The sequence below is a fragment of the Tiliqua scincoides genome, chromosome 4 (genome assembly GCF_035046505.1).
Source record: "Tiliqua scincoides isolate rTilSci1 chromosome 4, rTilSci1.hap2, whole genome shotgun sequence".
In the NCBI taxonomy this organism is placed as follows: Eukaryota; Metazoa; Chordata; class Lepidosauria; order Squamata; family Scincidae; genus Tiliqua; species Tiliqua scincoides.
In genome coordinates this window covers 105330205-105347576 of record NC_089824.1, presented here as the reverse complement: position 1 = coordinate 105347576, position 17372 = coordinate 105330205, and the positions used below count along the sequence as shown (strand labels likewise).

The following is a 17372-nucleotide window of genomic DNA, read 5'->3' as shown; positions in this document are numbered from 1 at the left end:
CAGTAATGAAACAGGTCTTTTCTCACACAGCTACATACAGGGAGGCTCATTAAATACCATCATCTCTGAACAGGTATTTTCAATGAAACTGTCATGCCCCCACTCATCCCCATCCTCCTGAACTGTTCAATTTTGGTTCAAGTTTGGTTCAGGTAAGACCCCTTTCCCCAATCTGATGTGTTTAGGTGCTCCCTGATGTTTCCCCAAGCCTTTCCCTTTCTAAAAACACACAATGAATATTCCAGTTGTAACCTCTTAAAAATAAATTTGGGGGTCTATATACAGTGAATCTTCACTGCTGGACACCAGTGAAGACTGCTAGACACTGCTGGAGACTAGGTAACCTTTGACCAGTATATGAAGGGGACCAAAAACATACCTAGTCAAATAGCCACGAAAGTTGATATTACAACAACGGTATGTAACCTATAAACTATACACTAGGTACAAATGAGAAAGTAAATGAGCAAATGTACACCTAGTTTTGCTTTATGATGGTTTAAATGAAGAAAAGGCCACTCAAAAGAGTGTGACTTGAGAACCCATATTTAAAACCATTTAATGGAGATTGTATTTCCTGCCATGTTAAAAGAAGTGTGCTTTCCTGAAGACACACAACTTAGGGCACAATCCTAACCCCTTATGTCAGTGCTTACCAGCACCAGACTGAGAGTAAAATCCAAAGTCCAGCTGAAATGTCTGCGTGACTTCCTCTTTGCCGACGATGCAGCTGTCACTACCCACTCTGCCAAAGATCTCCAGCAGCTCATGGATCGTTTTAGCAAGGCCTGCCAAGATTTTGGACTGACAATCAGCCTGAAGAAAACACAGGTCATGGTTCAGGATGTGGACTCACCTCCCTGCATTACAATCTCTGAGCATGAACTGGAGGTTGTCCATGACTTTGTGTACCTTGGCTCAACGATCTCCGACACTCATTCTCTCGATACCGAGCTAAACAAGCGCATCGGTAAAGCAGCTACCACGTTTTCCAGACTCACAAAGAGAGTCTGGTCCAACAAGAAGCTGACGGACGGAACATACCAAGATCCAGGTCTACAGAGCTTGCGTCCTGAATACACTTCTGTACTGCAGCGAGTCATGGACTCTTCGCTCACAACAGGAGAGGAAACTGAGCGCTTTCCACATGCGCTGCCTCCGACGCATCCTCGGCATCACCTGGCAGGACAAAGTTCCAAACAACACAGTCCTGGAACGTGCTGGAATCCCTAGCATGTATTCACTGCTGAAACAGAGACGCCTGCGTTGGCTTGGTCATGTCGTGAGAATGGATGATGGCCGGATCCCAAAGGATCTCCTCTATGGAGAACTCGTGCAAGGAAAGCGCCCTACAGGCAGACCACAGCTGCGATACAAGGACATCTGCAAGAGGGATCTGAAGGCCTTAGGGATGGACCTCAACAAGTGGGAAACCCTGGCCTCTGAGCGGCCCGCTTGGAGGCAGGCTGTGCAGCATGGCCTTTCCCAGTTTGAAGAGACACTTTGCCAACAGTCTGAGGCTAAGAGGCAAAGAAGGAAGGCCCATAGCCAGGGAGACAGACCAGGGACAGACTGTACTTGCTCCCGGTGTGGAAGGGATTGTCACTCCTGGATTGGCCTTTTCAGCCACACTAGACGCTGTGCCAGAACCACCTTTCAGAGCGCGATACCATAGTCTTTCGAGACTGAAGGTTGCCAATACAATACCAGCACTGACATAAGGGCAATGCAGCTCTGAGGTAAGGGAACAAGCATTCCCTTACTTTGAGGAGGCTTCTGTGGGTGACACCCAACTACAGGATGCAGCACATGTCCCATTGGCACTGCTATGCCAGTGCTGGAAAGCACTGACAGAAGGGGTTAGGATTGCACCCTCAATGATAGAAAACACCATGAAATGAGCAGGAAAACATTCCCTTGTTCATATGATGCCAAAGTAACTTAAACTCATATTTGCTCTAAATATTTGCTCTAAGAAATCTATGTCCCAGCTATTTAGCATACATATGCTGTCAAAGAAAATATTGCAATTTATGAAGAACAAATAAAATAAATCAGTTTATTTTTCCATAAAAGATATACACTATACCTGCTTGGAAAGTTAATATTGCAATGTCAGTAACGGTAAAGAATTAGAACTTGGGCAAAGAAAATTTCCTCTGGGATACAACCTTACCTCTTCAGCATTCTCCACTTGTGAATTCAACTGATTTCCTTCATTGCCTATGAAAGGCACACCAGACTTCTCACCAGTAAGGATATTATCTACAATCTGTATATTGGGTGCCAGGAAGGCAAACTCATTCTTCTTGGACTCTGAGGACACACAGAGCTGGTAAGAATAAGGCAAAGTCCCATCTTCAAAATTTGGAGGAAATATAGCACCACTTTTGGCATGGGGAACAGGACCAAAGCACTGGAGGAATCTGGGATTATCCGACCTTCGAAGCTTCATCATAATGGCAACAATCACTGTAAAGAGGAACAAGAAGGAAATCAAAGCCAAGGCTAACACCAAGTAGAACTGGAGGTTAGATTGATACTCTGAGTCTATGAATTGGGTTTTCATTTCTGGAAGGGCCTCCTGAAAGTTCTCAGCAAACACCAAGTTCAGAGTAACGGTGGCAGAGAGTGATGGCTTCCCATTATCTTTCACCACAATGACAAGTCTCTGTTTCACAGCATCTCTCTCCACAAAAGGCCTTGTTGTCCTGATTTCCCCAGTGTGAGTACCAACAGTGAAAAGCCCCGGCTCAGTGACCTGAGTCAGGTGGTAGGAGAGCCAGGCATTGTGTCCAGAATCAGGATCAATGGCCACCACCTTTGTGACCAGATAACCTTCTTCTGCTGAACGAGGCACCATCTCAAACAAGGCTGAGCCCTTGGCTTCTTGTGAAGGGGACAGAATTCGGGGGCTGTTATCGTTCTGATCCAGAATAAACACCCTTACTGTGACATTGGTGCAAAGAGGGGGTGAACCACCATCTTGGGCCTTCACTTGAAGCTGAAACTCTCTGAACTGTTCATAGTTGAAAGATCGTTGGGCATAGATCGTGCCAGTCTCAGAATTAATGGAGATATAAGAAGAGATAGGAAGTTCCTCAATGTTGCTGTTGAGGATAGAGTATGTGATTCGTGAGTTTTGGTTGAGATCTGGATCTAAGGCTTTGATGCTAAATATGGAGGCACCAGAAGGATTGTTTTCTGGCACATAAATAGTGTAGGAAGATTTCTCAAAAGTAGGAGAATTGTCATTAATATCAGAGATGTGTAACAAGATGATTTTGTGTGTGGTCAGAGATGGAGTCCCTTTGTCAGTGGCTGTAATTGTAATGTTATATTCAGAGTTTTTTTCTCGATCTAAGTTACTGACTATCTGGAGCTTGTAGTAGTTGTTTGATGAGGGGAAAATTTTGAATGGAAAATCATTTTGTAGATAACAAGCAATCTTTCCATTATCTCCAGTATCTTCATCATTTACATTTATGAGAGCAATTAAAGTTCCAGGTGGCGAATCTTCAGGAACTGGGCTGAACAAGGAAGCTAAAATCACCTCTGGGGGGTTATCGTTCTCATCAAGGACACTTATTTCAATGTTGCAGTGGGTCACTAATCCACCTCCATCTTTGGCTTCCGCCATCATGGTGTATTCTTTTGTTTCTTCAAAGTCCAACAGCCCAACAAGTGTGACTGTGCCCTTAACTGGGTCCAAACTGAATATCTTGTGAATATTTGCTCCAATATTGCTGAAATGGTATCTGATTTGGGCATTTGTACCTTCATCGTTATCAGAGGCTACAACCTGGAGCACAAGGGATCCAAGAGGAGCATTTTCATGCATACTGACTTTGTAGACGTCTTGACTGAAAACGGGGGGATTGTCATTGGCATCAGTGACATTAATCCAGATCTGGGCCGTCCCAGTTTTTCTAGGTTCACCCCCATCCAGGGCTGTAAGAATCAAGTGAAGGGTCTGTTCACTTTCCCGATCTAACTGTTTCTGCAGCAGCAATTCTGCATATTTATTTCCATCTTTCCTCTCTCTGACTTCCAAAGTGAAGTAGGGATTAGAGCTAAGCTGGTAATTCTGGAGAGAATTCATCCCAATATCAGGATCTTCAGCTTTGCCCAGGAGAAATCGGGCACCTGGCAAAGTAATTTCACTTGTCTCCAAGTTGATATTGCCATTTGTGAACAGTGGTGCATTATCATTAATATCCTGAATGGCTACAGTTGCATGGAAAATATTCAGTGGGTTTTCCACCACTACTTCAAAGTTAACAAGGCAGATTGGAGTTGTGTCACATATCACCTCCCTATCAATCCTGTCATTTACATGAAGGTTTCCATTCTCTGCATTGATTCTGAAATACTGCATTTTAGCCACAGAAACAACATGCAGATTACGCTTTGTCAGTTCTCTGGCATTCAGTCCCAAATCCTTAGCAAGATTCCCCACCAGAGAACCTTTAGCCAGCTCCTCGGTGATTGAATAATGAATCTGTTTCGAGGCAGTGTTGTAGAAGCAAGACAATAGTAAAAGAAGCCGTACTTGCCTTCTGAGAGCTTTACCATTCTCTGTGTGCCTTCTGTCCATCAGGATCCCTGAGAGATTAGTTGTCTCCTTTATTCTGCTTGTGTGAGCTGGTGAAATTTTCCAGAGGATGAAGGCTATCTCAGTAAGGAAGAAGCAATTGCCTTTCTGCTTATACTGAGAAGAGTTTGACTGTCTTCCTTGTTTTATTTCCAGCAAGATTAGTATGAGACTGTGTTCGCCTGGTCTGTATGATGAAGCAATCACACTAAGAAACATCACCGGATCCCCATTCTCTCTTTAGGTACCATGTTGGCCAACAGTGACACTCTGAGGCTCAGATAGAGAACTGCAAGGAATGTTTCTTAACTTATTTAAAACAGAAATGCAGCCTGGATGTGATCATATATTGGTGTTGAAAGAACAAACATGCTTGGGATTCATGTGCTTGAATCAGAGTTGAAAATTTGGGAATATTTTCTAGAGAAGGTCCTTGATTTCAGATTTAATTTAAATATGGTCCATAAGACTTTGTTCCTTGGTGTTTTGTGCTCTGGGCAGGCTGGATTTTAATGTATAGTGTGACAAACAACCAAAAACAAAAGCACAAATGCGCAAAAATACTGTGTTTTTTTCATTTTACCATGTCTTTCTGTCAATTATGTCAGCTGTATGTTATTCTACATAGGTTGCCTGTTTCCATTTGTAGCCTTATCATCATGGAGGATCAGCGGCAGACATCCCATTAACTGAACGGGGCAAATGCCTCGGGTGCGGAACTTGTGCACCTCCAGGACTGCATGGGAAGCCTTAATGAGGCTCCTGATGTGGTTGGAAACTGTGCTTCTGGAAAACCGTCTAAGACCATGGGGAAAGCTCAGAAGCTTCTCTTGTCAGTCCCGGAGCTGTGTGAGGCTCCACATTGGTCCAGGTGAGTGGGGGGGGGGGGAAGGCGGCTTCATGCAGGGGGAGCGGCTTCATGGAGCTTTTTCCCAGGGCACCTCGAGGGGAGGTCCACCACTGTGGAGGAGTATGGATGCCCCAAAGAAGTGTGCTGTTGTGTCATTTGAATGTGTGGGATATTATTTGGTGGCTCTGAAAGCAGGGGGCAACTGGGTTCTCCACCTTGTGGCTATTAAATGCTGTTGAATAGTCAGCAAGGTCCAGTGCAGTATGATGACATCAAAAGCACTATGGCTATTCAACATCCTTCATGCAGTCATCATTCCCTGCCATTGTGGAATACGTGGGCCCTTCCCCTCTCTAGCTGCGACACAAGATTGGCAGCCACATACTACATTCAGCCCCCTACCCCTGGAATGAGCTGCTACTGTCGCAACCCAGAAATCCAGAGGTGTCACTGAGAAACCCAGAGGAAGTAGTTGGAAAATACGAATACATAAGCTGCTTTTGACTACATCCAACCACTGCGCCAAGCCACTACTGTCTACTCTGGCTGGCAGATGGCTCTAGCAGGTCTCATGAAGTAGTCTTCCCCAGTCCTGCTACCTGAAAGCCCTTGTAGAGGACTGAACCTGGAACCGTCTGCATGCAAAGCATGTATTCAACGTCTGCAACTGCAAAAGGTGGGGTGGGAATAAAAATTTAATAGCCTCAGAGTTTATTTACTTCTTATTACTGTGAGGGCCCAATCCTATCCAACTTTCCAATGTTGATGCAGCTGCACTGCAGCCCTGAGGAAAGGGAACAAACATTCCCTTATCTTGAGGAGGCCTATGTGACTGCCCCCACATCAAAGGATGCAGCGCACACCCTATTGGCACAGCTGCATCAGCACTGAAGAGTTGGATAGGATGGAGCTCTTAATCTCATTTTTCCTCCAAGGAGCTCAGGAATCATTCCATGTTACCCTTACAATCACACTGCGAGACAGACTACTCGAGATAGTGATTTGACAAAAGTCAACTTCATGGATGAGTGGGGATCAAAACCCAGAGCTTCCTGGTCTAACATTATCTACTGTACTACAGGCTTGAGAGGGGCAACTCTCCCAAGGACATCATAGCTAAGTATTGTCATACACTAAACCTATTCCAAGTAGCTGCATTAAGGCTAAGCGTATTATGTTCCTACTACTTCAGATACCAGTTATTTTCTTCTCTGTCTTCTTTTAAACATCAGTGATATATTTAAATCACTAAACAAAAGTTATCAGCTTTAAAAAAAATCAAGTTAAATTATTTGGATAACACCTGATAAAAAACAAATGTTTAATTTTTATAAACAACAATTAATATGCAAAATTTTGTTTTAAACACCAGGACCTCGATTTTACAAAGTTAACTCACCTGAATATCTGTTGAATCCCCACTACTGCTGTTAATATCTTCAGCAAGGAGGAAAGAATCCTTTAGTTCACAAACTTGTTGATTGGTCAGAGTATTGGAAAAATCTGTCTTTGAGATGTTAAACTGACTTTTCGTTGAGTCAGAGGTGAGAGAGACACCATGGCTATAAGACTGAAGAAAAGCTCGGACCCCATCAATACCAACAAACTGTGAAACTGGAACACCAGTGAAATTCACGCTAGAGTCACAGAGCTGAGAATTTCTCCAGTTATGCAACCTGATGGCCAGCAATACAAGGAGGAAGGTGAAGAACAAGCAGGATACAAAAGCCACAGCCACTACCAGATAGAAAGTGAGGTCAGACTGAGGATCTACAGGGACTGAGATGCTGCTCAGGTCTGAGAGGATTTCAGGGATGCTGTCAGCCAGTACCACGGTGACAGTGACTGAGGCAGAGAGAGATGGCTGCCCATTGTCCTTCACTAAAACCACCAGGCTTTGCTTGAGGGCATCTTTCTCCAGAAAGAACCGGGTTGTCCTGATCTCCCCAGTGTGGAGTCCTAAAGTGAAGAGCCCTGGCTCGGTGGCCTTGATCAGCTGATAGGAGAGCCACCCATTTTGGCCAGAATCTGCATCCACAGCAACCACCTTAGTGACCAGGTAGCCCGGCTCAGAGGAGCGAGGGGCCAGCTCTACTCCAATGGAGCCATCAGTGGGAGGAGAGGGGTACAGGATTTCTGGAACATTGTCATTCTGATCTAGGATGAAGAGACTCACAGAGATATTGGAGCTGAGTGGTGGGGAGCCTCCATCCTGGGCCCTAATCTGGAATGGAATTTCCTGAAATTCTTCATAATCAAAGGAGCGCAGGGCATGAACAACCCCAGTCTCAGAATTAATAGACAGAAAGGAAGATACAGAGGAGCCCCTGACGCCTCCCTCAATAATGGAATATGTTACTCTGGAGTTTTCTTCCCAGTCTGGGTCATCTGCCTTCAGAGAAAATATGGAGGCCCCTCTTGGGTTGTTCTCCATTAAATAAGCAGTGTAACTTGAATGTAGGAAGTGAGGAGGGTTGTCATTGGTGTCCAAAATCTGGAGGGGAATAACAGTAGATGCAGAGAGTTGAGGACTCCCATGATCTGTGGCTGTGATGGTAATGTTGTAGGCTGCCACCTGCTCCCTGTCTAGAGCTCTAGTTGTCATCAAACTGTAGTAATTGTCATAGGATGTTTTCAGTTGAAAGGGGAGGTTGCTGGGGACAGAACATGTAACTTTTGCATTGTCTGCTGAGTCTTGATCCTGCACATTTAAAAGAGCTACTGGAGTTCCGGGTGGTGAGTCTTCAGGGATGGAGCTAATAAGTGATGTGATTGTAAATTTTGGTGCATTATCGTTGACATCGGTAACAAATATCATAAGGGTCGATCTGTCCAATAGACCTCCTCCATCATGCACTTGGACCTCAATTTCATGAAGTCTGGACTCCTCATAGTCTAAGCTTCCAACAAGTGTTACCTCCCCCGTAGTTGAGTCCAAGTGGAATATTTGAGAAGCCTCTAGTGTGATCTTTCGGAATGAATATTTCATTTCTTTGTTGCTCCCTTCATCCAAGTCAGTGGCTGTTAATGCAACTACTGTGGACCCTACAGGAATATCTTCCTTAACAATCACTTTATAATTAGGTTGGCTAAAAACTGGTGCATTATCATTAGCATCCAGAACTATCACTTGAACCTGCACAGTCCCAGTTCTGATGGGATCTCCCCCATCATATGCCGTGAGGACCAGATTGTGATCAGCTTCTTCCTCACGGTCCAAAGGCTTTTCCAGCACCAGTTCAGTGTATCGTCTGCCATTGGGTGTTGTTTGCACATTGAGAGAAAAATGATTATCGCTGCTAAGTTTATACCCCTGGAGAGAATTAGTTCCCAAATCAGGATCCTGAGCTTCATGGAGGGGAAATCGGGACCCCACTGCTGTATTCTCGCTGATATTTATAAGTAATGTCTCTGCCTGGAAGCTGGGAGCATGGTCATTAGTATCAGTGATTTCCACTTCAACTCCATAAATTGTCATTGAATCCCCAATTATAATCTCAAAATTCAGTATACACTTTTCCATCTGACCACACATCTTCTCTCTGTCTATCCTCTCCATGGTGTGCACGTGGCCAGTCTTATAATTCAAAGTAAAATACTGAGTCCTACCTGGGGAAATAATGCTGACTCCACGGTCTGAGAGCTCCTTTGCATCCAGCCCCAGGTCCTCTGCAATGTTCCCCACCAAAGAGCCTTTCTCTGTTTCCTCAGGAATGGAGTAATGAATCTGCCTGGTAATAGCTTGGCTGATGGTAGCAAAGAGCAAGTAAAAGACAGCTCCTCTTTTACAGCCTTGGAGAGATCTTGCTGTTGTCATCTTTGGTTTGATGAGAAGCCACTGATGAGGAGATTTCAGTTTCAGGTGTCACTGAATATCAGCAGAAAGTACAAAAACAATTCTGTTTCAAATAATGTTGTCTTGTAGTGGAGATTTCCAGAGCAAACATGCTCAGTGTGTATCTGATCTCTCAGTACTTTCAGCTCTGAGGCTGCTGATCTCCACAGACTGAATTTCTCACTGCATTGCTCAGCCTTGGTTGGTGAACAGCGACACCCCAAGTCTCAATCATTAATTGCACACAATTCTTGCCTTCTCCTGCTTGGATTTTTATGTTGTTTCTGGTTCCGTAAATGTAAATATTTTTATAATGTATTAAATATATTATAATGCAACAATCAACAAATTAATTATTGCATTCACACAGTACAGCAGAATCTGTTGTCAAATTATGATTAGATCCAGTTATCCTTGCATTTCATACATTTCTTATTATGCTATAATACTCTGTTTAGTATTTTTAACCTCTGCATTCTAGTAAAATGTGAATCGAATGGTAAATGGAATGAAATTCCAACTGATAGAACTGTAAATTCTGCACAAAGCTATCTTTTTTCCTTTCAAAGGACCAATGTTTTTCTTTATAATAGTGAAAATAAGAGTGTGAAGATAAATAAAGGTAATGGGTGCAGGAAAATGGAGATAGGGTTCCATTTTATCTGTAGTTTCAAGTATCCTGGGCTCTCACCTGGATTTGGAGCCCAGATCTACCTGTGGGGTAAACCTGGGCTCTCAACTGAGCTTATGGACTCTGTGGCCGTTTGCTATGTGGGTGGGCTGGGGCTCCCACCTGAACATGGAAGCCAGATCTACCTGCCAGGTAGACGTGGGCTCCCATTCCAACTCAGTTTCATCAGTCATCAATGCCCCACCCAGTGGACATTCTCATGGTTCCTGACTTTGCTCCCCACTGGTGCTACAGTGGACTGCTCTCCACTGGTGCTATGCACCCATGACCTCTCTTAGATCTGCCCATGGGGCCAGGAACATTTCCCACATAGATACCAGAGGATACCTATACTTGCACACATGCCATACTCGCATACAGCATTAATTGTACAAATACCATATTTGCAAATGTGGTCTATGTGTCAATAGAGGATTGCACAACTATAACTGCACCAATTTTATATAATTAAAAGAAATTTTTTAAAAGCCCTCCATCTTGAATAGAGGAAGACTGACAGCCCTATCTATGGTTCCAGGTGCCCATGGCCAAAATGGCAATTGCCAGATCTGGTGGGCACCTGGGAGCTTTTGCTTCTTTACCCTGGGTAGACAGCAGCTGACAGCAATGGATCTCCTTGGCTCTGCGTCCACGTTTGAACAGGCGCAGAGCCTAGGAGTCCCATGTCAGGCTGTTTTGACCAGGAGGGAAGATAGGATACGGTGGCAGAGCTTGCCACCATCTCCACCCCCCTCCCAGGCTGGTTCCTTCTCCTGCCGTCCTCCACCCCAGAAAGCATCCCACTGCCCCCAAAACCCTTAACCATCACCTGGGGCTCTCACCTTGCTCCGAGTGGTGTCTGCCTGATGCTGGGCCCAGCTCCAACTAGTGCTGGCCTGGCGCTCCCTCCTCACGGGGTGCCATGAATGTGCTTTACAGCACGTTTTCGACACACAGTGCCAGCACTGGAGGTCCACTGGATTGGGCCCTAAATGTACATATTTGTGATTATAGTGACTATAGTGTACATTGTGGCTGCTCTTGGCAGATAGAGGTCTGACCATCAATATCTGCCCTTAGGGATTTGCTAGGATCAATTAATGTAATTTGCTATAGGTTTGCTTTACCAACTCTGTAGGAGCTTCTGGTGGCAATGGGATGACATCACAGTACTCAAAGTACATCTTGATTGTTTACCATTTCATTTCAGAATACAGTTCTAAATGTCCATTTGAAAAAGCACTAGATGGCTTGAGTCCTGAATGCCTGAGGGAATGACTTAAAAAAAATGAAATTTTTTTGTGATCTGTTGATGGGTCACTATTTGATGGGACATAATGATGACTCCCCAAGGAGATACTGGAATGTTTCACTCTGTGTTGCTGTAATTAAAAACTGGGCCCACTACATGAAATGAGCTTGCAGAGTTAGCAGAGCTGAACCTTAGAATATATCTGCACTAGCTACTTTTCACACAATTTCTCTCAATATATACTACTAGTAAAAAAGAAAACCCAAACCTTTAAATGTTCACATATTGCTTATACTCTGAACTGTTTCCCCAGTTCCCCTGTACATTGGGGAATGAACCACCACAATCTGCCGGGAGCCCACAATGGCTCATGTGGTCTCAGGCCTTGGCTGTGGCATGGCCCCTGGTTCCACCTTCCATGTGTCCCTATGTTACAAATCTGGTGTAGTTGCTATTTGTGCTCTCAGTGCCTTCGCATTAAGGTTGAGGAAAGGCCCTTTGGTATTGCGCATGGAGCATATCTGACTTAATGTCTGGTGAGTCCTTCCTCCCCATGGGTATCTGAGGCTTCTGCGATTTGGCACAAGGTGAGCAGATGACCACCAACAGCTGGGATCATGCCTTCCATATTGCTTCCTCAACCCCGACTTGCCTCCCACCATCACCAGTTGTATGGGCAGTACACAAAGTTTGACCTTTTCTTTTTTTCCTAGAGCAGCAACTTTTACCCTGCACACGCCTGTTCTCGTCTGATCTCGGAAGCTAAGCAGGGTCAGGCCTGGTTAGTACTTGGATGGGAGACCGCCTGGGAATACTGGGTGCTGTAGGCTTATACCATAGTCTTTCGAGACTGAAGGTTGCCAAGCAATATCATTAAACAAGCTAACAGCGGGGCGATCTCCATCTACCTAGAGTGTAATGGGATAGCCTATGTTATCCTTCCTCTTCAGTATCAATTAAAATGTTAATGCCAATGAATCTTCATTTAATAAAGGCACAAGCCTCACACACAAGTAGAAATACTACAGTAGTTTTGCCCAAAGTATAAAAAAAGCTACTTGAAACAGTACAGGTACCTAAAAAGACTATCCACAGTAATGTTACCAATAATTTCAATATGTTTCGTACTGGGAAATAGAATATGTCAGTTGGGCAGTAACTATTCCTTTAAGGCACTATCCAGCACCTAGTATGCAGCCCCCAATTTAATGCCTAGGATCCTCAGCTAAACGATGACCTGGCACTACATATTACTGACCCTACCCAAACACAGGGACAACCATGTAATGCAAGACATTACAGTATGTAATGAATTTATGGATAATGAATAGTTGATGCCTCTCATACACCAGCAGAGAAGTCATTGCTTGCTGAATGACATAATATAAATAAAATATAACAATAAACTGTGAAGTGTGACCAACTCTCAAACAAAAACAGGACAAACAGTGCACAAATGGTCTTTGTGCATCGATAAGGAGGTGGATGCATCAACACGATCCAATGGGTACAGAACTGCTACTTCTGTTGAATAACATGCCACCTGCTTTAGGAATCGATTCACTGATAAGCATATTAGAGGTTGCTTAAGTCCTTAATTAAAAACCTAGACTTCTAATTGCTTGGGGGAAATGGGGTGTATGTAACAATAACTGGAGAGGAGGTTAGAAAAAGCTTAAACACTGTTTGGTAAATAGCATAAAAATGGCCATACCTGATCTACAAATCCCAAATGGAAATGTCTGAAATAGTAAAGAATTATACAGTGGACGATGTAATTAATTCCTGACAAAAAATAATCTTACCTCATCAGCATTCCCCATTTGAGAACTTAACTGGTTTTCTCCGTTGCCTGTAATAGGCACATCAGATTTCACACCACTAAGAACATTTTCTGCAATCTGAATATTGGGTGCCAGGAAGGCAAACTCATTCTTTCTGGACTCTGAGGACAGACAAAGCTGGTAGGAATAAGGCAAAGTTCCATCTTCAAAGTTTGGTGGAAATATGGCACCATTCTTGGCATGGGGAACAGGACCAAAGCACTGAAGGAATCTGGGATTCCCTGACCGTCGGAGCCTCATCATAACGGCAACAATTACTGTCAAGAGGAACAAGAAGGAAATCAAAGCCAAGGCCAGCACCAAGTAGAATTGGAGGTCAGACTGATATTCTGAGTTGAGGGGTTGCTTTTTCATTTCTGGAAGGGCCTCCTGAAAGTTCTCTGCAAACACCATGTTCAAAGTAATGGTGGCAGAGAGAGATGGCTGCCCATTATCCTTCACCACAACGACTAGTCTCTGTTTCACAGCATCTCTCTCCACAAAGGGCCTTGCTGTCCTGATCTCCCCAGTGTGAGAACCAACAGTGAACAGCCCTGGCTCAGTGGCCTGTGTCAGGTGATAGGAGAGCCAGGCATTGTGTCCAGAATCAGCATCCACAGCCACCACCTTTGTGACCAAATAACCTTCCTCTGCTGAACGGGGCACCATCTCAAACAAGGCTGAACCCTTGGCTTCTTGTGAAGGGGACAGAATTCGGGGGCTGTTATCATTCCGATCCAGAATAAACACCCTCACTGTGACATTGCTGCTGAGAGGGGGAGAACCACCATCTTGGGCTTTCACTTGCAGCTGAAACTCTCTGAACTGTTCATAGTCAAAGGATCTTTGAGCATAGATGGTGCCAGTCACAGAATTAATGGAGATATACGAAGAGATAGGAAGTTCCTCAATGTCGCTGTTGAGGATGGAGTATGTGATCTGTGAGTTTTGGTCTTGATCTGGATCTGAGGCTTTGATACTGAAAATGGAAGCACCAGAAGGATTGTTTTCTGGCACATAAATGGTGTAGGAAGACTTTTCAAAAACAGGTGAATTGTCGTTGATATCAGAGATTTGTAGGGAGATGGTTTTGTGTGTAGTAAGCGGGGGATTCCCTTTGTCAGAGGCTGTGATGGAAATGTTATATTCAGAAGATATTTCTCGGTCAAAGGGTCTGTTTATCTGGAGCTTGTAGTAATTATTAGAAAAAGGAAGAATTTTGAACGGTAAATCACTTTGTAAGTTGCAAGTAACCTTCCCATTATCACCAGTATCTTTATCATTTACATTGATCAGAGCAATTAAGGTATCAGATGGAGAATCTTCAGAGACTGGATTGAACAAGGAAACTATTTGTACCTCCGGGGGGTTATCATTTTCATCAAGAACCCTTATTTCGACATTGCAGTGTGTTTCTAATCCACCACTGTCCTTTGCTGATACCGTCATAGTATATTTTTCAATATCCTCAAAGTCCAATGGCCCCAACAGAATGATTGTGCCATTAGTTGGATTCAATTGGAATTTCTCTTGGGCATTTGCTTGTATGTTGCTGAGACGATATCTGATTTGGGCATTTGTACCTTCGTCATTATCAGAGGCTACGACCTGAAGCACAGTGGATCCAAGAGGAGTATTTTCAGGCAAACTGACCTTGTAGACCTCTTGACTGAAAATGGGTGGGTTGTCATTGGCATCAGTGACTTTAATCCATATCTGGGCAGACCCAGTTTTTCTAGGTTCGCCCCCATCAAGGGCTGTTAGAATCAAGTGAAGGGTCTGTTCACTTTCCCGGTCCAGTGTTTTCTGCAGCACTAATTCTGCATATTTAATTCCTTCTTGTCTTTCTATAACTTCCAAAGTGAAGTATGGATTGGAACTAAGCTGGTAATTCTGGAGAGAATTCATCCCAATATCAGGATCTTCAACTTTCCCAAGGAGAAATCGGGTCCCTGGTATATTGGATTCAAGGATTTCTAACTTAATGTTGTCATTTAAGAAATGTGGTGTGTTATCATTAATATCCTGGATTGTTACAGTTACACGAAAAACATTCAAAGGATTTTCAACAACCACTTCAAAGTTAATAAGACAAAGTGGAGCTTTGCCACATACTTCCTCCCTGTCTATCCTGTCATTCACATAGAGGTTTCCATTCTCTGCATTTATACTGAAGTATTGCATTTGAGCCACAGAGACAGCATGCAGATTGCGCTTTGCTAGTTCTCTGGCATTCAGTCCCAAATCCTTAGCAAGATGCCCTACCACAGAACCCTTTGCCATCTCCTCAGGGATTGAATACTGAATCTGCTCTGAGGCAGCCTGGCAGGAGAATGTCAGTAGAGAGAGAAGCAGTACTTGCCTTCTGACTGCCTTGCCATCCACTTTGTGCCTTTTGTCCATCTGGCTTCTTCTTAAACAGGCTTGTCTCCTTTTTGCAGATTGTTGCAATGAGATCAAATTCTTGGGAGGAAGCAGGAATCTCAGTGAGGAGGAATAAACTGTCTTCTTACACTTGCACAATCCAGAACAATTTAATTTTTCTTTGCAAGCCTTCTCTGTCTCCTTGCTCTGCCGTTTCCAATATTAATGGAACTACTGCAGTTAAAAGCATCAGTGAGTATCTAGCTTCTCTCCAGCTATCATCTTGGTCAACATCGCCACTCTGAGGCTCAGACTGAAAACTGCAAGACCATCTTGTCCAACTTAAAATGGAATGATAACCTGGATGTGAATGAATGTATGCTTTGGCAAAACAAATTTGCTTTTTCTCTGTCGGGGACATTTGGGAAAGAATTTCGTGCATGTGTGTTTTTGTGTTGATACTTCATTTGTTTGTAGATTGCTTCACCCATGTATAAGCCTCATCTCATCATGCAATTACTTCTGTAGCTTCAAAGATGTGGTACTTATATAAGGTTCCTGGCTAACACATGGGACCACAATCTTTGGAAGCAGACTTTTAATCTGGCGAGGGGCCCAATACTATCCAACTTTCTAGTGCTGATTTTCCCAAAATGCAGCCCCAAGGAACAAAAGTTCCATGACTCCTCCCCTCCACAGAATGCAACGCACTCCCCATTGGCACTGCTGCATCAGTGCTGGACAGCTGGATAGGACTGGGCCCTAGAAGACCTTGTGGGTCCCTTCCAACTCTTCCAACCCTTCCAATTATACATATTCTATGTATAATGAAATACAAGTGGCAAAAACTAGCATCTTTCTTGTTGTTCTAGTGGGCCAATACATTGTCCCAAGCTCATGACTAAAGGTGATCCTTTGCAACAAGGCAGGACAGTTCCCTCCACAGGACTGTGCAAGCCTGTGCAATTCCCTACCACAATTTTCAGATATCAGGTAGAATGTGAGAAGATACACAAAGATTCAATAGCCCCAGAACACACAAAGGCAGATTGGCAGATGCTACAGGGGAAGAAAAACACCACCTCCCTAAGTTAATTTCATCTGAGGAAAACATTTCTCCCTAACTAAAACATATGTCAAGCACTAGTCAGTTGCTCACCTTGAATAAAACACAACCAAATAATTGCCCAAGTATCTTCACCCTCTACTTATCATAGTCCCAGACACCAGAAAGGATGTGAAAATTAATCAAAATCAAGTGCTGGCTGTGATGTTTCTGAAAACAGATCTATAAGATGTGCATCACTATAGAAATGTCAAGATAGCCTTTATAAATTTATCTACCCCTGTTTTGCGCACAGTGAGGTTCTTTGTTCCCCTACTACCTCAGAATTCCAACTATGGATTTTCCTTTTTCATGGAGAAGGATTCAGTCATGTAAGCCCTATACACTAGTATGAAGTGATATATTCTAGATACAGATTTACCACCTCAATAAGGTCTCAGTATTCTGTTCCCCGGGGTTCCAGAAAATGGAGGGGGAAAAGGTGTAATATGAGGTGATGAATGGACAACAGGATTGAGACCTCAGATGGGAATTCAGAAGATACGCTTAAATATGTCGAACTCCTGACAGGCAAGGTATCCCCAGGAAGACTAATGACTAGTTTTCTTTAATTCACTCTGCACCAAGCTTTTCTGCTGGTCATAAATACAGGAAGTCAATTACAAATAAACAAAGGAAGACAACTGTTAGAACATGAGCTAGCTAGAGATTGCCACAGGACCTCATTTGGTTTTGTTATTCAATATCTTTATAAATAACTTGGATGAGGAAGTAGAGGAGGTGCTCATCAAATTTGCAGATGCTACCATAACTGTCAGATCCCAGCCCGGCCTCCCGCTCCCCGTTTGCCCACCCCCGGGACTGCCCACCGCCCACCCTTCCCCCGCCCAGGAACGCCTCCCTCCCAGCCAGGCCGAA

At 43.8% G+C, this 17372-nt stretch overlaps 2 protein-coding genes and 1 pseudogene across 5 annotated transcripts in view; 1 reads left to right on the top strand and 2 right to left on the bottom strand.

Moving 5' to 3' along the window:
* Positions 1-17372, bottom strand: part of LOC136647360 (protocadherin gamma-C3-like) — a 270585-nt gene that overhangs the window by 118588 nt on the left and 134625 nt on the right. The window lies entirely within an intron of this gene.
* On the top strand, positions 11909-12031 carry LOC136650007 (5S ribosomal RNA; annotated as a pseudogene).
* LOC136647430 (protocadherin gamma-B5-like) lies at positions 12980-15427 on the bottom strand. Its single transcript, XM_066622957.1, has one exon. The coding sequence runs from the start codon at positions 15425-15427 to the stop codon at positions 12980-12982; it is 2448 nt and encodes an 815-aa protein (XP_066479054.1).